The sequence below is a fragment of the Tiliqua scincoides genome, chromosome 7 (genome assembly GCF_035046505.1).
Source record: "Tiliqua scincoides isolate rTilSci1 chromosome 7, rTilSci1.hap2, whole genome shotgun sequence".
NCBI classification, from domain to species: Eukaryota; Metazoa; Chordata; class Lepidosauria; order Squamata; family Scincidae; genus Tiliqua; species Tiliqua scincoides.
The window spans coordinates 54,127,611-54,150,120 of record NC_089827.1 but is presented as its reverse complement, the minus strand read 5'-3'; the positions used below and the strand labels follow the sequence as shown (position 1 = coordinate 54,150,120).

At 43.7% G+C, this 22,510-nt stretch overlaps 1 protein-coding gene across 2 annotated transcripts in view; it reads left to right on the top strand.

Annotated features, from left to right (window-relative positions):
• Positions 1-22,510, top strand: part of MYH9 (myosin heavy chain 9) — an 81,148-nt gene that overhangs the window by 10,326 nt on the left and 48,312 nt on the right. For both annotated transcript variants that reach the window (XM_066633415.1, XM_066633414.1), the window contains exons 2-3: positions 13,464-13,816; positions 18,980-19,136. In XM_066633415.1, the coding sequence (XP_066489512.1) occupies positions 13,484-13,816; positions 18,980-19,136 (490 nt within the window). In that variant the 5' untranslated portion in view covers positions 13,464-13,483. The remainder of the gene's footprint in view (positions 1-13,463; positions 13,817-18,979; positions 19,137-22,510) is intronic.

The following is a 22,510-nucleotide window of genomic DNA, read 5'->3' as shown; positions in this document are numbered from 1 at the left end:
GGACTCCATTAGCCTGGGAAGGCAGCTCATCTGAGAGAAGGAAAACTCTGATCCCAAACCTCCACTGCCTTGTGGCTACATCCAGTTCTGGAAAAGGCTTCAGGAGTCAACCTCAAGGCAAAATCCGGAGCCGGAGTCCCTGAGGCAGTTCATGGCTGAACACAGTCATGTTCTGGCAACTCCTGCGACGCCGCTGGAATCAACCGTATTGGCCTCTGCCTTTCCGTTGGACCATTTCAGCAACGTGGAGAGGGGGGATTTGCTGCATGGGTAACAGCCTATCTTCCATACCTACTTTACCCAGGCTTCGCGCACTGGAGAGGACACTCTGTTCCAGAATCACCATTCAGAGCGTGACACCATAGTCTTCCGAGACTGAAGGATGCCTTGCTAGATCCCAGTTTGTTATGGAGCAGGAACTGCAGTGACATAGGATGGTAACAGAGCTGTCTTCCCTACGTAGCATATATGCATCATAGTCCAGTTGTCTATTCTGTCATTTTTTTAAGCGCTTCGCAGATATGCATGCATGAAGTCATAATTCTCATTTTCTGTATGCAAGCCTGACTGAGATGTGATGCTTTGTCACAGTCCATTAACTGCCCAGGCACCTGCATGCATCCTGAGAGAGATGGGACAAGGACATCCACGTGGTTCTAAGGCCTTGCTGTGCTTGGCAAGCTCTCCACCATCGTTGCTCAAATGCTTTATGTAGTCTTGCCAAGAGTGCTGTTTCTTTAGTGTCCACCTGTCTGACCTGCTTCCCAGCCAAAAAAAAAAACTTCCATTTATAGCTTTGTTCTAGTTCCCTTGCGGTGTCTCCTAGAGCTCGAGCACTGTCTATGGGTATTGTCAGATCCTTTAAGCCTAGCCAGATTTTTAATGAAGAGTACTACTATCAAGCTTAAATACTACTTGTGAGTTATTTAAAAAAAACAAAACACCCTTGGATCTGTTATATAGGAAAGTACAACTATGGATCCCAATACAAATTTTCAGTAGGCTTCCAGATAATCCCCCCAAATGGATGTGCTGCTCAGTCATATGCATTGCTATACCTAACCAGAGAAGGTCCTCTGTGACTTTGCTAATAGTACCAAGCTCCCCCTCTGCCCAGCTAAAGTCCAGAGGAAAGAGTCTTGAGCACCATTTCTTGGAAATTCACATTCATATCTGTGGGAATTACTGCAATTTGTGTTCAGGTGAATTGATAATAACTACATGTAGTTAAACCAGAAACTGTTTCAATAAACGAAGTAGTTGAAACTTGCTATTTAGAGATGCCTACCAAATGTAAAAGCGAAAGCTAAACAGAACTCGGCAGTGAATATAGATTTTCAGCAGGAGCTACTAGCCTGTGATTGTACCAAACAAAATTATACAGTCTTTAGTCTTGGGACACAAGAACTGATTGTTTTCACTTGATAGGAAACAGTTGACTTAAAACACGTTTTTAGCCGATGGGCTAAAATTGGAGACGCCTTTTGTCAGATGTCCATTTTCTCTTTGCTCTTGGTTTTAACACCCAGGCTAGGTTTAATGGCAGCAGTTCTCTGTGCTTAAGCATGTAGAAGAGAAGTTATCTCAATAAAGATCTGATACGCAAGTGATCTTGTCTAGTTGGGAAAACTTAGGAATATAAGGAGAGTCCTGCTGGATCGGATGAAAAGCCTATCTAGTCCAGCTTCCTGTATCACAGTGGCCCACCAGATGCCTCAGGGAGGGTTGTGGCTGTGGGGCCATGAGGGATCTGAAGTCGCTTGAGGCTTGTTGCGTGATCTCTTGTGTTATAAAAGCATTGGTATAGCATGCAGCCCATGCTGTAGGTGTTTCCATGGCTCTTCAGCCTGCATGAACTCTTTCCTATTGCCTTGGCAGCTAGTGGTTTGCTAACCTCACAGTACTTACTAGTGTAAAAATGGATACAAAAGTGTTTGGAAAGTTGCTTGTTAAAGGTTTGTCCTTCTGCCTGCTAGATGGCTTTCAGTCTTGAGGGCAGCCTGAAAGGAGGGAACATAGCTTGGAGTCTTTATTGTTTTGGACAATGTGACTTGTTCTCAAAGTCATGAGAACCGTGACCCAATCTGGTGCTGGCATCACAAACCACCTCCAGAGGCCTCTGTGGGCCTCAAAACACCCTGGAACACAAACAGAAGTTGCATTCCAAAATTGGAACTAACCCAGAAGTCACCTCTGGAAGCTGTCCTGGGACCATTGTGATGCAGGAGTGGTTTCTGGAGAAGAGTCATGACCCAGAAGTGGTCACCAGTTTGGAGCCAAACAGAGGCAAGGGCAAGAGAGTGGACCCAACTTGTGGCCCACCTGGCCCTGGGCCATGACCCACAGTTTGAGAAGCATTGGTTTTGGAAATTTCCTGTGTGGGTGCTTCCACTTACTGACCTATGGGGGCGATTTGGTGCCTGGAGCCTCTGATAGGCAAGGGGGTTTCAAGGCTTGCTTGAATCTCCAAGTTGAACCTCCTTTTAAAAAATTTTCCTTTTTTAAAAAAACTTCTAATAGAGGAGTAGATCCCAAACTGTGTGTCAGGACCCGCTGGTGGGTTGTGACCTGATTTTTGGTGGGTTGCCAAAGGGTGATGGAAAGATCAGGATCTATTTGCCTCAAGTGCTGAATCTATTCAGTAATCAGATACTGTAGCTGCTAACTGCCCTGCAAGAAGCTAAGCTCTTACAGTTTGCAAACATGTGTAAACAGAGCAAGATAAACATTTGTTGATCTTTCTTTCTGGTTATTATAAACAAACAATACTAATTCTTTCTAGATCACCTTCTTTTAAAAGTCTGGTAAACCTAGGTGGGTCCTGATAGTATTTTTTAAAAAGTGGGTCCTGGCATAAAATGTGTGGGAACCACTACTAGATTGTAGTGGTGTCTTTAGGCCTTGAGTGGTTTACCACCTCTCCTGGAACCCACACAGTTGGAAGGGATTCACTTCTGCTCCCTACCTGTGCATACTGTCCACAACTGAGATCCTCAATAGATGGCTATCCAACCTCTGCTTAAAGATGTCCAGCAATGGAGTCTACCAGTTTTCTGAGGCAGACTGTTTCGCTGCTGAACAGTTCATACCATCAGGAAGTTCTTCCTAACATTTAATTGAGCTCTCTTGTAATTTAAACCCATTTTTCCTGATCTTGTCCTCTGGAGCAATAACAAGTCTACTTCATCTTGCATGTGAAAGCTCTCAGATAGCTATGTTCCCTCCTAACTAAGCATGCCCAGCTCCTTCAACTTGTCCTTGTAGGACATTGTCTCCAGCCCCCTCACTATCCTGGTTGCCCCCTTGGTCCACTGAATGTAGATGACCTTCCGCTTGCCAGTATCCCCTCCCCACTCATGATGGAGGAGAGCACTGTTTCTGAATTCAGTTCTTGTTGCGCATATTTCCTTATTGGTGGCCTATGTTAGATCTCCAGTGATGTAGAACAGGCTTAGAATTTGCCATTTAATCTGCTTGATGGAGTCTTGTTGAAATGTGCTGCCCAAAAGACTGAGCCCAGGTGACCATTGCAGAGTGTTGCTGCATGCACAGCTTATCTCCTGCTTGCTCTAAAGCAGTTATCTCCAATGTGTCATGTTGGGACTTGGGATTCTCTTGGAAACTGAACTCTGTGTGTGTGTGTGTGTGTGTGTGTGTGTGTGTGGACCCTTCAAGAGTTCATGGACTTAGCCTCCTATATCTGTTGTAGTTTCTGGGTTCAAGTAAAACAGAAGTACGAACTCTGCACCAGTGCTTTGCTGCCTTCTGGGTTTAGGAAAAGAAGTGGCAGTGGGGAAGAGTTGTGGGGAAATGGGAAGGTGACATCAGCCAGTAGCATGGCACAATGGTAGAGTTGGGCAAGCACTCTTAAGAGTTCAGTGCAATAATTTTTTGCTTAAGGTACCATATGATGACTTGCTGAAGTTGCATAGTTGCTGTCTCTATCTATGACTACCCTCAATTAGTCATTTCTATCACTTATTCCCCAAAGCCTAAGGCGCGCTTTATAGGATGAGATGAGTTGTCACTGTAAGCCAAACTTGCCAGAGCATATAAAATTGTGGAGCAGGAAATGGGGGCCAAGCTTCTGCAGAACTTCAAAAAGCAGTGGTGCAGCCACAGAATTTTGATCATGGAGAATCCTGCCATAGTGCTGATCCTGTTTGTGTTGTAGACAGAAGTATGATTCATTTTTCTGAACTTGTATTTAACTTTTTATGCGCTGTTTGAACTTCTCAAGGCAAGCTCAACATATGATAACTATGAACAGGGCAAGATACTGGATGTAGAAGGAAAATGCAAGTAAAAATTTGAAGCTCTGCTAAGAGCAAGGGTAAAACTGCACATGATAGAGGTGCACCTATCCTTTGGATATGGGTCATTGCCAAACTACAGTAAGGAGGTGGAGTGAGTGCCTTCTGATGAACTGGTGGGAAGCAGGTTGCTGCATCTTTCTACCTGCCTACTAGGTCACCCTGCCTTCTGCAAGCCCCCCCTTTCTTCCAGCTGCTTTTTTCAGGGCTCCCAGGTTCAAATCTGAAAGGAAAAACTGCCTGCAGGGAGGGTGGTGGTAGAAGTGACAGTCCAAGGAAAGATCTGTTTCTCTGCCCACCTTGCTGTTTTTCATGCTGTTCTGATGGTGACCTGCATTCAAAGACTGGGGTTTGCTGTCATCGCACATTGTTCCATGGCTGCTAGACCTGGAGCAGGACGATGTCTGTCTGTGCATTTCAGCTTGGGCAGGGAGGGAAAGTGAAGGAAGGAAAAATTGGGTGGAGGCAATATGCTTAAAAGGAATGAAAACTTGAGAAAGTGGATTGTGGAGCCTGAATGGTGGATTGTGGATTGTGGAGCCTGAAAAGTGGATTGTGGAGCAGGTGTAAACTGAAAGTGTGGGATGATGAGGCAGATGGAATGAGCAGCCTTGCTTTTCTCTTGTCTCGGATATAAATAAATGGGAATCCCGGTGGCACCACAAGGGCTAGTTTAACTTATTGGCTCTGATGTATAGCATGCTGTGGAGCTATTGTTGGTCAAACTCTCAGCTTTTATGCTGAGCACTTGGTCGTCCTGTCCCCCGCCGCCAGCCTCTGCTTTTTCTTTAGTCTTGGCATCTTGAGCAATGTCCTGAGGTCCTGTGACTCTCTTGAAGATCCTGTTGCCCAGGGAGACATGGTGAACACTACTAACCAAACCCTTTGAGCAGCCGGGATGGGCTGGAGTTTTCTAAACCGCTGCTGTCGTCTTAGAGTGGGATTACTCTATTGAGTGCTCACGAAGAATGTGTTTTCCCCTCTGGAATGTTTTCCTTGTGGGCATGTTGTCTCTTTCCTCTGCTGAGAAGGCATGTACTGCACACATGGTAATGGGAAACAACAATTGCAGAGAGCAGACTAGGCTAGATTTAGCTTGGAATAAGATATTCCAAACTTTTAAAGTGTTGGGTAGCTGCCAGTTGAGCTTAAGTGTGCTAAAGACAGAGTTTGAAACTAATAACCACCTCTACACCCTCCCCCCCTCCAGATGCGATTTCCCTGAACCAGTTCCTGTACTCCGTAAGCTGAGCTAATTAATATCAGCTCCAGTATTGAGTGCAACGTGTCCCAGGCCTTACCCTGCAATTGGCTTGTAACAGCAGGAGTGCCCAGTTGCTTTTCCATTCTCTTGTCTTTGCCCTCCAAGGAAGCTTTAGTCATTGTGAAGCCACTAGTGCTTAATGGCTTGTAGGACTTCTGTAGGCAATAGTGCTACCTCACAAGGTTGTTGTGAAGACAGAAGGAGGGGAGGGGCTATATACACCACCTTGAGTGAAGGGCAGTATAAAATATGAAAAACTTGTAAACTGTGCAAGTTCACCTTGCTTGTTAGCAAGCTTCTGATGTTGAGATCCAAGACAACAGTAGTTTTGGGTGCCAGTTATGACTTTCTCAACTCTTTGCTTTTCATGCTGCTTTCAGAACAACTACAGTGTACTTCCATTGCCTTGAGCTCACTCTCACTAGGCATAGTTACTAACAGGATATTGCTAATCTGAAGGTGTCTGTCATTTCATAATTTCAGTTTTGGGCTTGGTTAATCACTATCTTTCAACTTAGTGCTTGCAGTAAATCTTTCTCAGCGCTTTGAATGTAGTGTGAAAACATACAGATATATGGAATACCAGAAGTAGTCCTGTCCTCCTTTTATCAAATGCCTAAAGCAGTGGTTCTCAAACTGGTGGGTCAAGACCCACCAGCCCAAGAATCAGTGCCCCTTTCCCCCTAAGGGGCAGGGTGAGGGGGAAGGCAGTGATCCTCAGGATCATACGGCTGCTGGTGACTGAGGGGCTTTTTTTCCTTCAACTTTCCCCCTTGCACTCTCCTCCTGGGGCAGCCCTACATCTTGGAATGTTCAAAAAATGCCATAGTGTCCCACTTCCAGGTTTCGTGATTGCAACCTGAAAGTGGGTTGCAATAGCAATTTTTGAACATTCTGAGACACAGGGAGCTCTGCAGAGGGCCCTGCGGAGCTCCCTTCACCCCCAGGAGGCCTGTGCAAGGGGGTAAGGTGAAGAAAAAACCCCTCAGTTCCCAGCAGTGGTGCAGTCCTGAGGATAGCACTGCTGCCTCCCCACCCACTGCCTCGGACTTAGTGGTTTGAAAACTCTATACAGAAGTTTGAGAACTACTGGTCTATAGGAACTAAACCTGGACTACTGTGCACAAAAATGAAACGTTCAACAGGAAACACAGAAATCTAAAGTAGTTGCAAGTGTGCCACTTCCATTGACAGCAGGTCTCAAGAAGCTGTCCAAGCTGAAGAAACTACTGCATTGAGTTCTCTAAGAATTTTGTGTGCCTCTGGTTTAGAGAATGTGTGCCCTGGTGTATTGCTTCCGAGGGTCAGAGGCCCAATTTCTTTCCTGCACAGTCAGGAGTATGCCCAGTGAATCAGGCTTTATAGTCTTGTAAGACAATCGTTTTCATTTCATGATCATCACTTTTCATTTTAACCACCTTGTCCCTTGTTTAACTGATTTACTGCACTTAACAGTTAGGCAGCATCTGCTCAACAATTACATCTTTTAGCTATTTTTCTGTTTGTTGGAGCAAGCCGTGCTTGGTCAGCTTGGGAAAAGGAAGCTTAGTTCCATCAGAATGAAGCATAACGCCAGAAACTGCTTCTTTGAAAAGGAACGTCACAAACTTCAATAGAGATACTCTGCAGCAGCAAGACTAGGGGTGCTCAATAGGTGCTCAATAGGTGGATCGCGATCTACCAGTAGATCGCTAGGCAAAATGAGTAGATCGCGGAGCCCTGTCTCTCCAAACTGTTAATATGTCAGTTTCTTCTAGTGACTAGATGAAACTGACATATTTAGCTGACACTAAACTGAAACTGACACTTTAGCTGCTCTTCAGGCATGTAGCAACAAAACTGAGGAAACTGACTAGACTCCAGCAGGGGCTCCATACATTAAAGGGGGTGTCTGTCAGACACTTCCTTCCCCCCCTGGTAGATCTCCGGGCCTTGCTGGGTTTCAAAGTAGCTCTCGAGCCAAAAAAGTGTGAGCATTCCTGGTCTAATCCAAGAATTGACTGCTTGGATCCTATTCTCATTCTTGAGGCAGCTAGGTGGGCAGTATGGGTCCTTGAAACACTCCAGACTAGCACCAAAACCATCCATCATGTCATCCTGGCATAACATCCTGAAGGGGAGATTTTAACTAGAATTGAAATGGGTTTCTGGCTTGCCAGCAACTTTGCCTGGGGCGTGTTGCGAGGTTACTTGTAACCAAAAATGTATGAGACTTAAGTCAGAAAAACTGTGACTTGTTACTTATTGTCCCTTAACCAAGATGCATTCAGGTACTACACTTGGTCATCCTGAGGCAAAATTCCTGTTAAACACCCTGACTTCTTACACTGATATTTATCGTAGTGTGCTGATCTTGTTGAGCAAAAGCAGAGTCCCCAGAACAATTCCATAGATGCTGAAAAACAGTTGGCCAAGGGGTAATGGAAATGGTTCTGGTCAATAAAATAGCAGGCAGTGTATTGGTTTCCAGGGCTTCTAAAACCCTGGAGGAAGTGTTTGAAGGGACAAAAGTCTTGGCCTCCTGCTCCAGACTTTAAACTTTAAATTTAATATGAATGGCCAAGGCATCTTTTATACTGGGTATCCACTGTGGTTAACACTACGTTTGCTGCTTTTTGTTCTGAATTATTTCACTGTGTTCATCTATCTGTTTCAAATATACATTGAAAGCTGCCTTGAGACATTGGTAAGAAGGCAAGATATGCTTTCCTAAATAACTATTAATCTTGCTGTTTGATGTCAAAGATGTAGGGAGAGGCAACGCATTGGGGAGGGACAACGCATTTGCAACGCATTGGGGAGGGACAGAGTGCATGTGTGCAAACAATCCTTTCTTTATTGCTTCTCAGTCAAGAGGGCAAGTGCCCATCAGGAGGGAAAAAGCGACTAAGGAAAGGTAACTTAGTGGGGTCAGGGAGAAGTGGGTTTGCCCATCCACCCATCTCACACACACTAAGTCTCCTGTTTCATAGGGAATCTGTAGGAACCCACTGAGAGCAGAAGTCTGCTGTTTTTCATGTCAAGGTTAACTTTTAGGCAGGCCACTAACTTTTGCCAGTTCCCCATCTTCAACAAAGGGAGAATGTTTGCTTCCTTACACAGTGGCAGTAATAATTATTGAGAAAGTAGTGATGTGAAGTTCTCCAGTGTGGTCCAAGAGCTGTATAAAAATGGAAAGGGGAGAGATGTTATAGGTGTAAATTTGGGCAACCCCATGTGCAGTAACTTCACCAGCACATGCTCCAGTATTGTCCTTGTTCTGTTCTGTTTGCCAGGGTTAGGATAGGACAGTGGACTCCTTCCTGACTCATCTCTTCTTGTTTGCTCAAAGACTGGGGGTGGGAGAGAAGTGAAGAGCTTCTAGGAACTGGTGCCATTTTGGAGCATGTGAACCAGACACATGAAATAGATCAGTTGGATCATTCTGCATCTTAAAATATTGAATGAAATCTATGCATAGCTATGGAAGGAAAGGAAGGAAACTGATTCTGTTGGATTTTTTAATTTTACACAGAGAATATAGAAAAAAGGCTGCTATAAAAGTGCTTATACTAGGTGGAGCAGATTTATACCCCATGTGTTAATTGAGGTGTACCTAGTGTTTAATCTCGTACAAGTCAAACTTGAGATGGGAACCTTTTTGTAGAAGAACTGGGTGGTGTGTTCGACTTGTTGCTCCTGTCTCAGACAGTGAAGTGAAAGCGGAGTTTTTCTGCCTTCCTCAACTTGGAACCAGTCTGAGTCATTTTGGCATGAATTCACCTGACCTGCTAAGCACCAGGCCATCGATTTTCAGTGTCCTTTGCCCTCCAGCATTCGTGCCAGTTTTTTAAAAAAATAAAAAGTAATCACACACCCAGTGATTCCCCACCCCAGGTGCCAGTACCTTTCCAAATGGCTGGTTGATACTTGCATTCTAGAGGTATAAAGATAAGAGCTTCTTACCCAGCCCTGCTAAGAACTGTGTTGTTTCTATCTGCCGGTGACTAGTTGGGCAATGTGAGTTATGACTGCCCTGCTACAGCAGGCTGAGTGGGAGGGAGCACAGGCAAGAATGGGCAACTCAGAGTTGTTCTAGTAAACTACCAATGTGGCTCTCCATTACTTCATAATCCTCCTTATTCTCTACTATTTCCTGGGCAGCTGTATGGTAAGTCTACTATAAATAGAAAAGCTTGGTGACTCAGCTTGAAGCATGTGGTGGTCAGTGCATAAATCAAGAATTCATAGCCCTTATTCCATGACATATTTTGGCTCTCTAATTGAGCTCCAGTTTAAAGTCGGGTTTGGCTGTCTTGGGAGGGAAGTTGAGAATGCTAATCTTGTGGCAAGACATGCTTCTCATCTTCTACAGTTTCTTTCTACACTCCCTTTGGAAATATGAGTTCCAGTCAGCTTAGTGAATTCCCCTGCTCATGTGAGAACAGTGGTAGCAGTAGTACTCTCTTCTCTCCCCCATGGTTTGGTGTAGCTAAGTGGAGGAAGAAAGGCAGTCATGCACACGCTACATACATATCCTGTGTTGAAGACAGGAGCCAAGAAACCACTTACTTTTTAGTGTTTGTGGTAGTGAGTGAACTCTGCTTCCTGTGTGCTTGATTTGTGACAAGTGCTTAACTCTCTCATGGGTAAGTAGGCTGCAGTGCAGTGGAAGCAAACTTGCCTTCTTGCCTTTTCAAATTCAGTGTGCAAGTCCTGTTCTCATTTGCAGCAACTATAGGATCAGGTGTTATCATTAAGTTGCATTTCATAGGTGCAGAACTAATTTGAAGCAAATGAGGAGATCCACATGCTGGAGATGTTCTCTATAGTTTCTGGCACTTTGTGAAGAATCTTAATTTAATCAGAATTAAAGCTGTAGGGCAGTAGAAAAGTCTACTAGAGAACACACTGACAGGTTTTTTAGCCTTTTGTCAGTCTTGGATCTTGTGGCTTTTGAATCAAACAGATCTGAGTACTTGAATAGCGTTTCCTTGTATGATAAATGTTCAAGAACTGATGAAACACAGTACCAAACCGCAGTGATGAAAATAATGTGGGAATCAAGTTAAAGGCACAGATTAGCTTCACTCGTTGCTTTCTATGCTTCCTTAATGTGTACATGATGTACACAAGAAGTAAGAAGCCTTTTGGAACTAGATAATAAGGAACTTGAACCTCTAGCATTTTGTATGGGCAACTGGAGCACTAAATGAAGCCTAATACCTGTGGTAGCACAGATGGGAAGATGTTTTATCTAGGGTATGCTAACTCCAGTGTTTCCCAGTTGGCAATTTACTGATGATCTTAGTGAAACCTCTCACCACATTCTTGCATATCTTATGGTGGGTCTGTTGCCAATCTGCACAAAAGAAAGCATTATTATGGAAGTTATTACTGTAAATCAATATTCTGAACCCAGCTTCATTAGTCTGTTCTCTCAGGCTCTCTTCCTTTCTGCTTATTGACATGTATTTGGAACCAAGTATTTAAGTGAAATTTTGCAGAGTTTCAGTGTTTCACGAAAAAAGTCAAATTTGGAATTCCATATGGAGAAAGTTGGTGTCATAAATAGGAGATGTGTGAAGATTGCTACTGGGGTAGCAACAGACAGAAGTGAAATAGTTTGACAAAGTGTTGACCTGGATATGCCCTTACTGAAAAGCATAATTACAGTGGCCCACTCCCTAGAAGTATTATGTGCTGATGAGACAGGGACCAGGAGATGTAGATTGGCATGTGTCTGGAGCTGTCTAAGTTGAGAATTCCCTGCTGTGGAGGTAGCTGGTGATGAAGGCTATGTACAGAAAGGGCAAGAAAATACTGTTCCTCAAAATCTCAAAGATTCTTAAGCAGAAGAGCCCATGCTTTTCTTTTCCTCATGAGGAATTATAAAAGCATGTCAGATGTCAACTAAGTAGAAAAGGCCTAAGGGAGTAAGAATATTTTGGGTTGAGTACAGTATAGTGCTCTTTGGTTACTTTTGGTTTCATCATTTCCTGAAAAACTTAATTCAGCTGGAAGCTCTCATTCTCTGGTGTGTCCTGCTCAATTATGGCCAAAAAAGGCAAACTGTTGGATTCTTGGAAGTTGCATTAGCAGGAAGCTGTACAGCAGAGGTTTAGAGTGCAGCTGTTGCCTTGCAGCTCTTGATAAAATTATGAATACAATGTACAGAAATTCTCTTTGCTTCCTTGCCCCAGGTCTAAAGTGCCATACATCTAATTTATTCAGACTACACACTGATGGCTTATTCCTACCTCCATGATAGGATTGGTTACCACAAAGTGTGGGGTATCTCTGGAAATCCATGGCATCTAGGATTATTTCTAGACCTGTACTTTAATAATGGCTTTGCTTGGGTGTTAAGCAGTGTCACCCTATTAGAGAGGCTTTTAGCTCTCCAGTTGCAATTTAAATCACCATAAGCTTGCAGATATCTCTTTCTGTGTGATGTAACCCTAAAATGCTCTTCCTCTACTCTTGCTCTCAACTTTTTGGCAAAAGCAGAAGTGCATGGCTAACTGATAGTGTTTATGTATTTGGGTGAGTGCAAGAGTTGTCACAAAAACAATGGTACAACTTTTAGACCAATGTTTACCAAAAAGTAGCAGAAAGAACTTGAACAACTCTTGCCTTGGTTTAACCATGTTGAAACATCACAAAAACTGCTTTAAAACATGTCTTTATAGGTGGCAGTGTTCAACCTGCCGTTGCATGTCATATCTTTGTGTGTGCCTGCACACAGCTGTCATTTGGCCTAGAATGAAATTTTTGTGTTTAACTCCAAGATAGTAGGTTGCTTATATACCAGGAGATGGTGGTAGTATACTTGTTTATACAGTAGCAAGTACAGTGTTGTTGCGCTGCAATCTTTAAAGCAAAACGCACACCCTAAATATTTTGCCCTTTTGTTTTAGGAGGAAACTTCCTAAATGTGGCTACATAGCAGCCACCTGCTTTTCTCATCTTTTGGCAGCCTTGTGGTAGAAGTTTCTTGCCACCTCAGTTTTTTACACCTGGCTATTGAGAGATGCCACAGGGCACTGAATGCCTTGGGAACCCCCTATTTATAGGTCTGATAGAGAAGGAAGTATGGGTTTGTAGACTACCTGCAACTTGTATTGCCCAAAAGCCTGGAGCATTTCTCAAACTGCTTACTTGTATTTGTTACATGCCCTTCTTGAATAGAGGATACTAGCAAATGGTTGTAAACTGGCCCTGGGTGTTATGGAGGTCACTGCATATTCATTGTTTTCAGTAAGCACTTGACCTTGGTATTTCCTGCATGTCTGAGATTTGGAAAAACTAAAGTAAAAGATGCATTTTGTATTGATGTGTAAACTGACAAAATGGTCTTACTTGGGGGAACCCACGTTGGCTGTGTATAAGTTTTCCTTTAAGTCAGGGCAAGGTCCTTCAGGTGGCTGCACTGCTACATGGTGCACTGTCCTAAAATAATGGTTGCCAAACTTGCCTCCTGAGTGCTTGCTGCTCTCGAGCTCATTTACTTGGGTCATTGGATGCGTCTAATGCAGTACAACACTGTCTGTAACTTCCAGTGGCTGATCGGGGGGGGGGGGGAAGCAAGTCTTTTGGGCAGAGGGACTAGGCTAGATGACTCGACAGCTCAGACTAACTTCCTACTTATCAAAGTTCTCAAATGTTTACATTGCAGCTGGTAGTCTTGTGTCAAATACTTTTGCCTCTGCAGGTGTTTTCCTGTGCTCAGAGCTTAAGATATTCTTGTGGACACAGTGTGTGACCATGGCAGAACTGTTTAAACAGTACATGGTGGTTCTGCCAGAAAGGTGCTCCCAGTTCAATGGATGCCTCTTTCTGTTAGCTAGAAAGTCATAGCATCAATATGTTGGCAATGTTAATTAATGTTAAAATTCTTTCAACAGGTCCCTGGTTATAAACCACCATGGCTCAGAGAGATGCTGACAAATACCTCTATGTGGATCGAAACCTCATCAACAACCCTCTGGCCCAGGCAGACTGGGCAGCCAAGAAGCTGGTGTGGGTCCCATCGGAGAAAAATGGTTTTGAGCCAGCTAGCTTGAAGGAGGAAGTGGGAGATGAAGCCATTGTAGAGCTTGCAGAGAATGGAAAGAAAGTGAGAGTAAATAAAGATGACATCCAAAAGATGAACCCCCCCAAGTTCTCCAAGGTGGAAGACATGGCAGAACTGACCTGCCTGAATGAAGCCTCTGTGTTGCATAACCTGAAGGAGAGATACTACTCGGGTCTCATCTATGTAAGTAAAAGGTCTTCTCTACTGAGTGCAAGGTCCTGCAAGATGTGATAAATACTCTGGGATGTTCTCCATGTTGCCTCTTCCATTTGCATTCCATTAGACAGTTCCTTCTCCTGGGTAGTGTTATTTGAAGAATGCTTTAGTGGGGTGGCAGGATTATATGACATCCTCTTTGGATGGGAAGAGATTTTAGAAATAGGTAAATGTGTTTTGTGAATAGCTGTATCACATATGATCTAAACCAAACTGTGGATTCATAGCCCACCAGTGGGCCACGACCCAATTCTTGGCGGTTTATGAAACTGATAGGGTAGATTAGGCCAGGGGTGTCAAACTCATTACATGTGGAGGGCCACATAGCATTGATGATGCCTGCTGCGGGCTGGAAATGATGTCATTAGGCAAGAAGTGAGATCATTAAACAGGTGATAACAAAAAAAATACTTTTTTCTCACTTAGGAACTCATTAGCTGCAAATAACAAAAGAGAAAAGATATGAATCTTGATCACATTTTAAGATATGGGAGAGCCCAATTTTCATGCGGGCTGTCCTTTCAACAGTAACACCTCAGCACTACTCGGTAGCTGAAAGCCTGAGGGTCGTATAACTTTTTAACTTTCGAGGGCCGCATCTGGCCCTCGGGCCTTATGTTTGACACCCCTGGATTAGGCTATATGTATTGAGGTTAAACAACCTGCTGCTTTGTGCAGCAGTGCTCCCCCTATTACCCTTATAGCCACAGAGGCTTGAGCAGCTGCAGAAGTGAAACCTTTTTTAGGTGGGTTCCAGTGCTCAAAATTTTGGAAACCACTGGTCTGATGTAAGCATCTGGATTGCCAGTTGTGCATATAGAACTTCAGTAGAAGGTTAGAACCAGGGGCATCCACTAAAGTTGAGTGGTGGAAGAGTTGGAACGGAGAAAAGGGAACCTTAACTCAACATGTGAGTATTCTGTAGAATTCCTTTGCACAGGATGTTGTGATGGCACCTAAAGGCCTAGATGCTTTTAAAAGGAGATTGGACAGATTTATGGCAGAAAAGTCCATTGGAGGTTAAAAGCCATGATGACTATATGCAGCCTCTGAGTTTCAGAGGTAGCCTGTCTCTGAAAGCCAGATGTCAAGGGAGTGGTAACAGGTTACTGGTATCTTCAGGTCTTGAGTGCTCCCTGAGGCATCTGGTGGGCCAGTGTGAGATACTAATGGCAAAATGGGAGATGCGTCTCAATGTCAGTAAGTGTAAAGTCATGCACATTGGGGCAAAAAATCAAAACTTCACATATAGGCTAATGGGTTCTGAGCTGTCTGTGACAGATCAGGAGAGAGATCTTGGGGTGGTGGTGGACAGGTCGATGAAAGTGTCGACCCGGTGTGCGGCAGCAGTGAAGAAGGCTAATTCTATGCTTGGAATCGTTAGAAAAGGTATTGAGAACAAAATAGCGAATATTATCATGCCGTTGTACAAATCGATGGTAAGGCCACACCTGGAGTATTGTGTCCAGTTCTGGTCGCCGCATCTCAAAAAGGATATAGTGGAAATGGAAAAGGTGCAAAAGAGAGCGACTAAGATGATTACTGGGCTGGGGCACCTTCCTTATGAGGAAAGGCTACGGCGTTTGGGCCTCCTCAGCCTAGAAAATAGACGCCTGAGGGGGGATATGATTGAGACATACAAAATTATGCATGGGGAGGGTAAAGTGGATAGAGAGATACTCTTTACGCTCTCACATAACACCAGAACCAGGGGACATCCACTAAAATTGAGTGTTGGGAGAGTTAGGACAGACAAAAGAAAATATTTCTTTACTCAGCGTGTGGTCGTCTGTGGAACTCCTTGCCACAGGATCATCTGGCCTGGACGCCTTTAAAAGGGGACTGGACAAGTTTCTGGAGGAAAAATCCATTACGGGTTACAAGCCATGATGTGTATGTGCAACCTCCTGATTTTAGAAATGGGCTATGTCAGAATGCCAGATGCAAGAGAGGGCACCAGGATGCAGGTCTCTTGTTATCAGGTGTGTTCCCTGGGGCATTTGGTGGGCTGCTGTGAGATACAGGAAGTTGGTCTAGATGGGCCTATGGCCTGATCCAGTGGGGCTGTTCTTGTGTTCTTATGTTCTTACTAGATGGACCCTTGGCCTGATTCAGCAGGCCTCTTCTTACGAATGGGAATGAATCCCCTTTCTTAGCTTGGGAATCCCCTATCCTTTATAGGTCTGACAGAGAAGGAAGCAGAGGTTTGTAGGGGGGAGAGATGGATTAGATTCCCTTGCAGATTCTCTTGCATGCAGAATGGGCAAACCCAGCTGCACTGAAGGCAAGGGAGAGAACCTGCTTTGATGCGATGAGCAGTTCTGAAGCAACCTAGCCCTCACAATCCACCTTTTTAACATTTCAAGCCTCCATTGTGTGGTGCTGCAGAACATAACCTGTGCAGGTGGTTTGGTGTTCTGCTCTCCCCCACCAAAAAGTGGCAGTAGAATACTCATGAACTGGTTGTCATGAAAACAAGAGCTTTGACTCGTTTATACATGACTTGCAGAAGCAATAAAATGTTAAAACTCCTATTGTGTTGCTTTTGCCCATTCACAAGCCAGCAGCTTGAAGGACAACAGAATGGTTTGGTAATTGGACAATAAAATTTAGTGACAACATGTAAGTTGTATAACCACTCCCTTCTGAATGGGGAAGAGGTAGAGATTGGGGTGAAGGTGGTGGGGAGTATTGATGTTGTTGCATAATACTGCTAGCAGCACAATAACTCCTTGCAGAGCAAATTGTGCTGATATCTGAGGTTCCCCAATCTTGTTGAGGGAGTTTCAGTCGCAGTTCTATATAGATTTGCATGAACTTCCCTCTGAACTGCTGTTGAGGAATAGATTTGTGCAGACTCTTGGAAATTGCATAGAGGGTTTCTTCTTCCTGATGGCATCAAGACTGCAGTCCCCATATGGCTTTTAAAAGTTGCGTTGAGCTTGCCTGTGGATTTGTTAAACAAATCTTTTCAAGCTGTACACTTTCCTGTTCTCTTTGGTCTTACCGGATAGATTGAGTTGCAGAGCACTCTTCTGCTGTCCTGCCAAATCAGAAGGGAGCAGGCTGGGCCACCAGGGCAAGGGAGTTTTTCTGCCTTTTTTTTTTTTTTTTAAAGACCCTGCCTAGGAGATAAGGAGCTGCAGATCTTGTGTTGTGCTATGAGTGTCTGACTCCTGCTTGAACAGAGTTACAGGAGTCTTCCTACTAATTTCTCAGTAGCAGGTTATACTGAGGATTAATAGGAGCAGGTTATACTGAGTCAAACAATTGATCCATCAAGCTCAGTATTGGTGATGTTGGCTGGCAGCAGCTCTCCAGGGATTCAGACAGGGATCTTGCTCTGCCTTACCAGGAATTGCTGGGACCCAAACCTGGGACCTTCTGCATGCAAAACATAGCTCTGTCACTTGGCTACCTGCATCAGGGACCTCAAGAGTTCATGGGAACACTGAGCATTCCCTTCAAGATGACCCTGTACCTGCACTCTTTGCCTGAAGCTGGCAATACATTTTCAAAAGGCTGGGTTATGTGACTTAAGAAATGAGCTCGAACCATGAGATCAGTGGCTTAGTCATGAAGGCAGCTGCTGTCCTTGCTCATTTTTCTGCTGTTTCAGTCCATTTCTCAAAACATCTGGAACATATACTCCAGGAGAATGTAGCCCTCTAAAGTCTATACAGATTTGCCAAGCTACTGCTCCTATGGCAGGTACAAAGCTCTATGCCTAACTTTGTCTGTACTGTGACATGACATAATAGCTCTAACTCAAGTCTGTTTACTCCTGGAATTACCCTTTTGTTCTTTCCTCATTATAGGTAACCCTTCCCAAGAGATTCTAATACGTAGATCCCTTTTTGTCCTTGTCTACCATTAAAAGATGGATACTTACATGGGCAAACAGTTAAATGGTGGCCCTCATAATATAATGGGATACAAAGAGTACCCTCCCTACAAACCTGGAGCTACTTTTGTGCATGTGAATCAAGGATCCCCTGCAATGTTGGAGAATGAATGTTGGGCTTACCATGATATGCTCCTCAGTGATGGGAAAAGGGGGTCCCTACCCACCCTTTCCTTTATGGAAGAGGAAGCATTGGGCTCATCTGTCCTTCTTGGCAAGGGAGCCCTGTACCCATTTTATCTGTGATAACTCATTTTGATCTTTAAGGGGAAAGCTACTCATACCTTGCTATTTTCTGCCATGAATATGGTTGTCATGCCATCTGTTATGATATTTTTGGTTATAGTTCAGTTTGGTTCTTAAAGCTGCTTGGACTGATCTTCCTGAGGGATTGGCACTGGTTCAAATTCAGCCACTGAGCTTTACCAGTCCAGGACTGGGAGGGGTTGCCTCCTACAGGAGACTGAATCTAAGTTTAGTCATGCTTCATGTCTGTCATTGGAGAAGGTGCAACCTAGTCAAGGTCCTTTCCTTCCACTGCTGAGAGAGAATGTATTGCAGTAAGCCCAAGGTTTTTTTTAGAATAAGTAAAATCTAAGTGAGTGTGCTCTGATGGATACAGATGTTATCATTACCATCCTTGTGTGATCAGTAGTTTCCTCTTGCATACCACAGTATAGTGACCAATACAGGCTTACAGTTTGTCCTTTGCCTGGAAAGAGTAAGAGTTGCCCTGCTGGTAAATAGCCAAGAGTCAAACTGCAGCTGTGCATCTCAAGGAGCTGTGACAGGATGCTGATAAGGAGTAGTTCACAAAGTGGCTTACATAGCAAAATCAATAACTGCTTCCCTGTCCCCAGAGGGATCACAATCTAAATAAAGATGCAGAAGAGGCAACAGCCATTGGAGTAGATGCCATGCTGGGGTGAAGAGTCAGTAGCTCTTCCCTTGCTAAATATAAGAGGATGCAACTTTAAACGGTGCATCTTTACCCAGTTAGCAGGGCATATGTCTGTGGAGTCATTAAGTTGACTGGGTGTTTTGGACCAACTGCTGTCTCAGCCTGGCATGTCTTGCAGGGTGGCTGTAAGGGTGAAATGGTAGTGGGGAAAAAAAATCTTGTACATTGCCCTGAGCTCCTGAATTTGGGGTGCGATAAAAGCAAAACCAATAATATGAAACTGTAAAACACATGTGCATCTAAACTTCTCAAATATATTTTGCAGACCTACTCAGGCCTGTTCTGCGTTGTCATAAACCCCTACAAGAATTTGCCTATCTACTCAGAAGAGATTGTGGAGATGTACAAAGGCAAAAAGAGACACGAGATGCCCCCTCACATCTATGCTATTACCGACACAGCCTACAGGAGTATGATGCAAGGTAAGCAGACTTGCGAAGGAAGAAAAATGAGTTCTGGCCAAGGTTGTTGCTGTTATCAGGGAAGTAGGCCAGTCGTTGCTTTCTTGCTCTGAAATGTCAACAAACATGCCATAGAGAGAGCACGAGAAGGCTTCGTGTTGGGGTGGAGCTCTGCATTAATGTAACTTTTGAGCCCAGTCAATCCTTCTGGTCTCTGGAAAGCTGCATTCTTTCTTTGCTTTGAGTTGCTGCTTAATCCGTGGGGGAGGCTGGATGCAGCAGCCGGTGGTATGGGAGGAATCTGTATTGAGCACAGAAGATGAAAGGCCACAGCGCTCTGCAAGAACCAGAGGCATTCAGGATTAGCTGTCATGCCCTAGACACCATTCAAAGCCTAACAGGCAGGAAATAGTTCATGGTTTGAGCACTCTTAAAGAAGCCCAGCAAGCTGGTGACTGACCCATTCTCAGCATGAGGTGTGCTTATTTCCCTGAGCTGACAAAGCAGAAAGGCTTGCAAGCTAATTGGTTGGGTGCCAGTATTTGGTTTATTTTTAATTTTTCTGTTTATACTGCCCTTCCTTGAAGGTTATGGTATCCTAATTGGCAGACTGTGTCATGGGGGCAGAGAAAGATGCTTTTAGATTAAATTGGAATAATATCAACTTTTTACACTGCTTTAAGCTAATACCTAAACTTCTTTACTTTCATGTAGTGCAACCAGGCTAATGATTGTTGGTGCCTCTGGAACTGGCATCTTCTTGCAGCTTGGAAGAGTTGTTGTAATGAAAGCTCCCTCCCTCCCCCCAGATTAGTGTGGGGTGGGGTCACAAGTCTTATACAGCATAGGTGAATTCTTTTGCTTCTGTTGTCAGTCTATTGCCTTCCCTAGGACTCCATTTATGGATGCAACTCACTGTATAAGGTGCACAATAACACTTTCCAAGGGCAGGTGACTTGGGTAGGCATCAAGACTTGCTCTACTGTGTGTGCACATGTATGTGGGTGCATAGGTAAGATATTGGCTGTTTCTCATCCTGTTTTCTATGAGGTTGGATGTCTGATCCAGGGTGCAGTAATGCAATGCCAGTTGCTCCCTTGTAGGCTTGGAAAAATCCAGTAAACATCTCTTATCTGAATACATACTACGTTTTCTTTGAGTTATATAGGTCCCAGTAATATAAGGTGGCTTAGCTACTTCTGTTGCATTACTCCCAATATCCTACTTGTGAAATGTGTTGTGGGTCTGAGTTCTCTATACTGACCAGGTTTCTTTATTGTCCTGAGACTTGGATGGTACCCTTTGTTACATGCTAAAAGCCTCGTGTGAGAAATGCAAAAATGTTCCCATGTTTCATAAGCTGGACCTGAGAATGTAACTTTATGCAGGCCAGGCTAGACTGAGTAACATTCCATACCTCTTCAGTCAGGCTTGTGTGTGAATCGGCGATTAGCATAAAGGGAGTTTTCCTAATAGGACTTTGTTTTATAATAAACTGTTGGGACACATTCTGCACCAGCATTTCTCCTTGCGCTACTTAAGGAAGTGAATTGTGCACTCTGTGCTTGCCCTCAGTGTTTCCAACCAAGGCAAATTGGCTCCATCCTGGAAATTTGTCATTCATCATACTTTCCCTCTTCTAATCTGATGACGTAACATGGTTCCTGTGTAACCAGAATGAACATGTTTATGTTGTGTATTTTGTACATTGTCTCTTGTACCAATACAGAAGGTACCTTTTTAAAATTTAACTATCACTGAGACGGATCAGAAAAAATACTAATGTGTTTTGCATTGATCAGTATATATGTGTTAGAAACTCCTAACTTTGAAGTAGGCAATATCTGTATAACTCAGGTTCATGACACTGTGGTGTGTTTTTAGCTGTTGCAATTTGCAGTCATCTGACCATGCACTGCTCCTCAGTCTGGACCATGCTCCTTTTATCTACAGTGGCAACTTGTCCTCCGTCATGGCAGGCATGTCGGGTGGGTCTTGCTTGACTGCAACTAAAATCTCTCAAGATGCTGGAACCATTAAGCACTGTTGTGCATTGCTATACTGAAATGCTTACAGGAATTGAGTAGTTGTGGAAGGAGCCCCCAGTGCCACAAACCAGATGGGGAAAAGATTTACCACTGTTTCAGAATAGGGTTCCTGTAAGGCAGGGCTTTTCAAACTGGGGCGTCACGACGCTCTAGCCCGTGGGCCCTGGCCCCCTGCCCCCTTAAGGGGCGGGGAACAGCTTGGAGGTAGGAGGAAGCAGCGGCGCTATCTGGCTTATCTGGCTGGGGACCAGGGCTTGGAAGAAAGTCAGAAATGAATGTCAAAGCATAGTCTTACTTAGCTTGCAAATGTATTCTGGCTGATGAAAAATGTAAATAACTATACAATGCATACAAATGAGTGCAAAACAAAAATAAACGTTAAAGTTAATGAACCTTGTGGAAGGTTGGGTGAAATTGCATGAAGGAAGAGCACGTGGATGAAATTTGAAATGTGGTTATAATTGAAAATGGATGAAAGAGTGAAGCAATGAATTGCTGTCTCTTTTGCATGTGTCTGAAAATGGTGGTTGAAATTCTGTAAAATTGGCCCCTTAATCTGTAGTATTAAATGATGACGTGACCACAGTTTTTTTAAAGCTGTCTTTCAGCATGTTAAAGAAAAAACCATAAAGCATGATTCCTTGAGACTTTGGGTTTCAAAGTCTTGTGAGACCTCTGAACAGTATTGGAGGCCTCCAGACCCTGACTGTGCAGAATTCCAGTTACATCATGAAGAACTTTCTTGGGCCATATCTGACCTGCAGGAGTTATGTTTGACACTCTTGGACTAGACCATTTCTGTAAGGAGAATGAGAAGACAAACTTGGCTAGTGTCCAACAATTATGATGATTGTTCTTGATGCTAATTTGGATATTTTGCTTGGTATGAATTCTTCTACATATGTTGTGACATGGAAATTCTGTGCCCCTTTGGAAAGATTTAAACTTGAGATGTACCAGCACTGGTTCATATTGTATGTTTCAGGATAGATGAGAATAAAATACAGTAAGAATCAACCTTGGCTTGGTGCTGATCCAGACAGAACTAGTGCAGGCCAACCTTCTGATGGGACCTGAATTCTCCTAACATTCATTAGCTGTTATCTCATGATGAGCAGCCATGTTCTCAGACTAAATAATTAAACCCAGAGAATATAAAAACATGTCTTGCTATGATACACTTAGGAAGGAATGATAGTGGTTTTTTAGTGTCTTATTGTGAAATTGCCTCTTGGTATAAATGCAAGTGCGTTCAGTGGGAAATGGAATGAATTCCATTGTGTTAAAATGTAGAAATCTTGGATTATGTTAATATCTCCAGTCAGCATAGTGGAAGAGGGTTTGGTG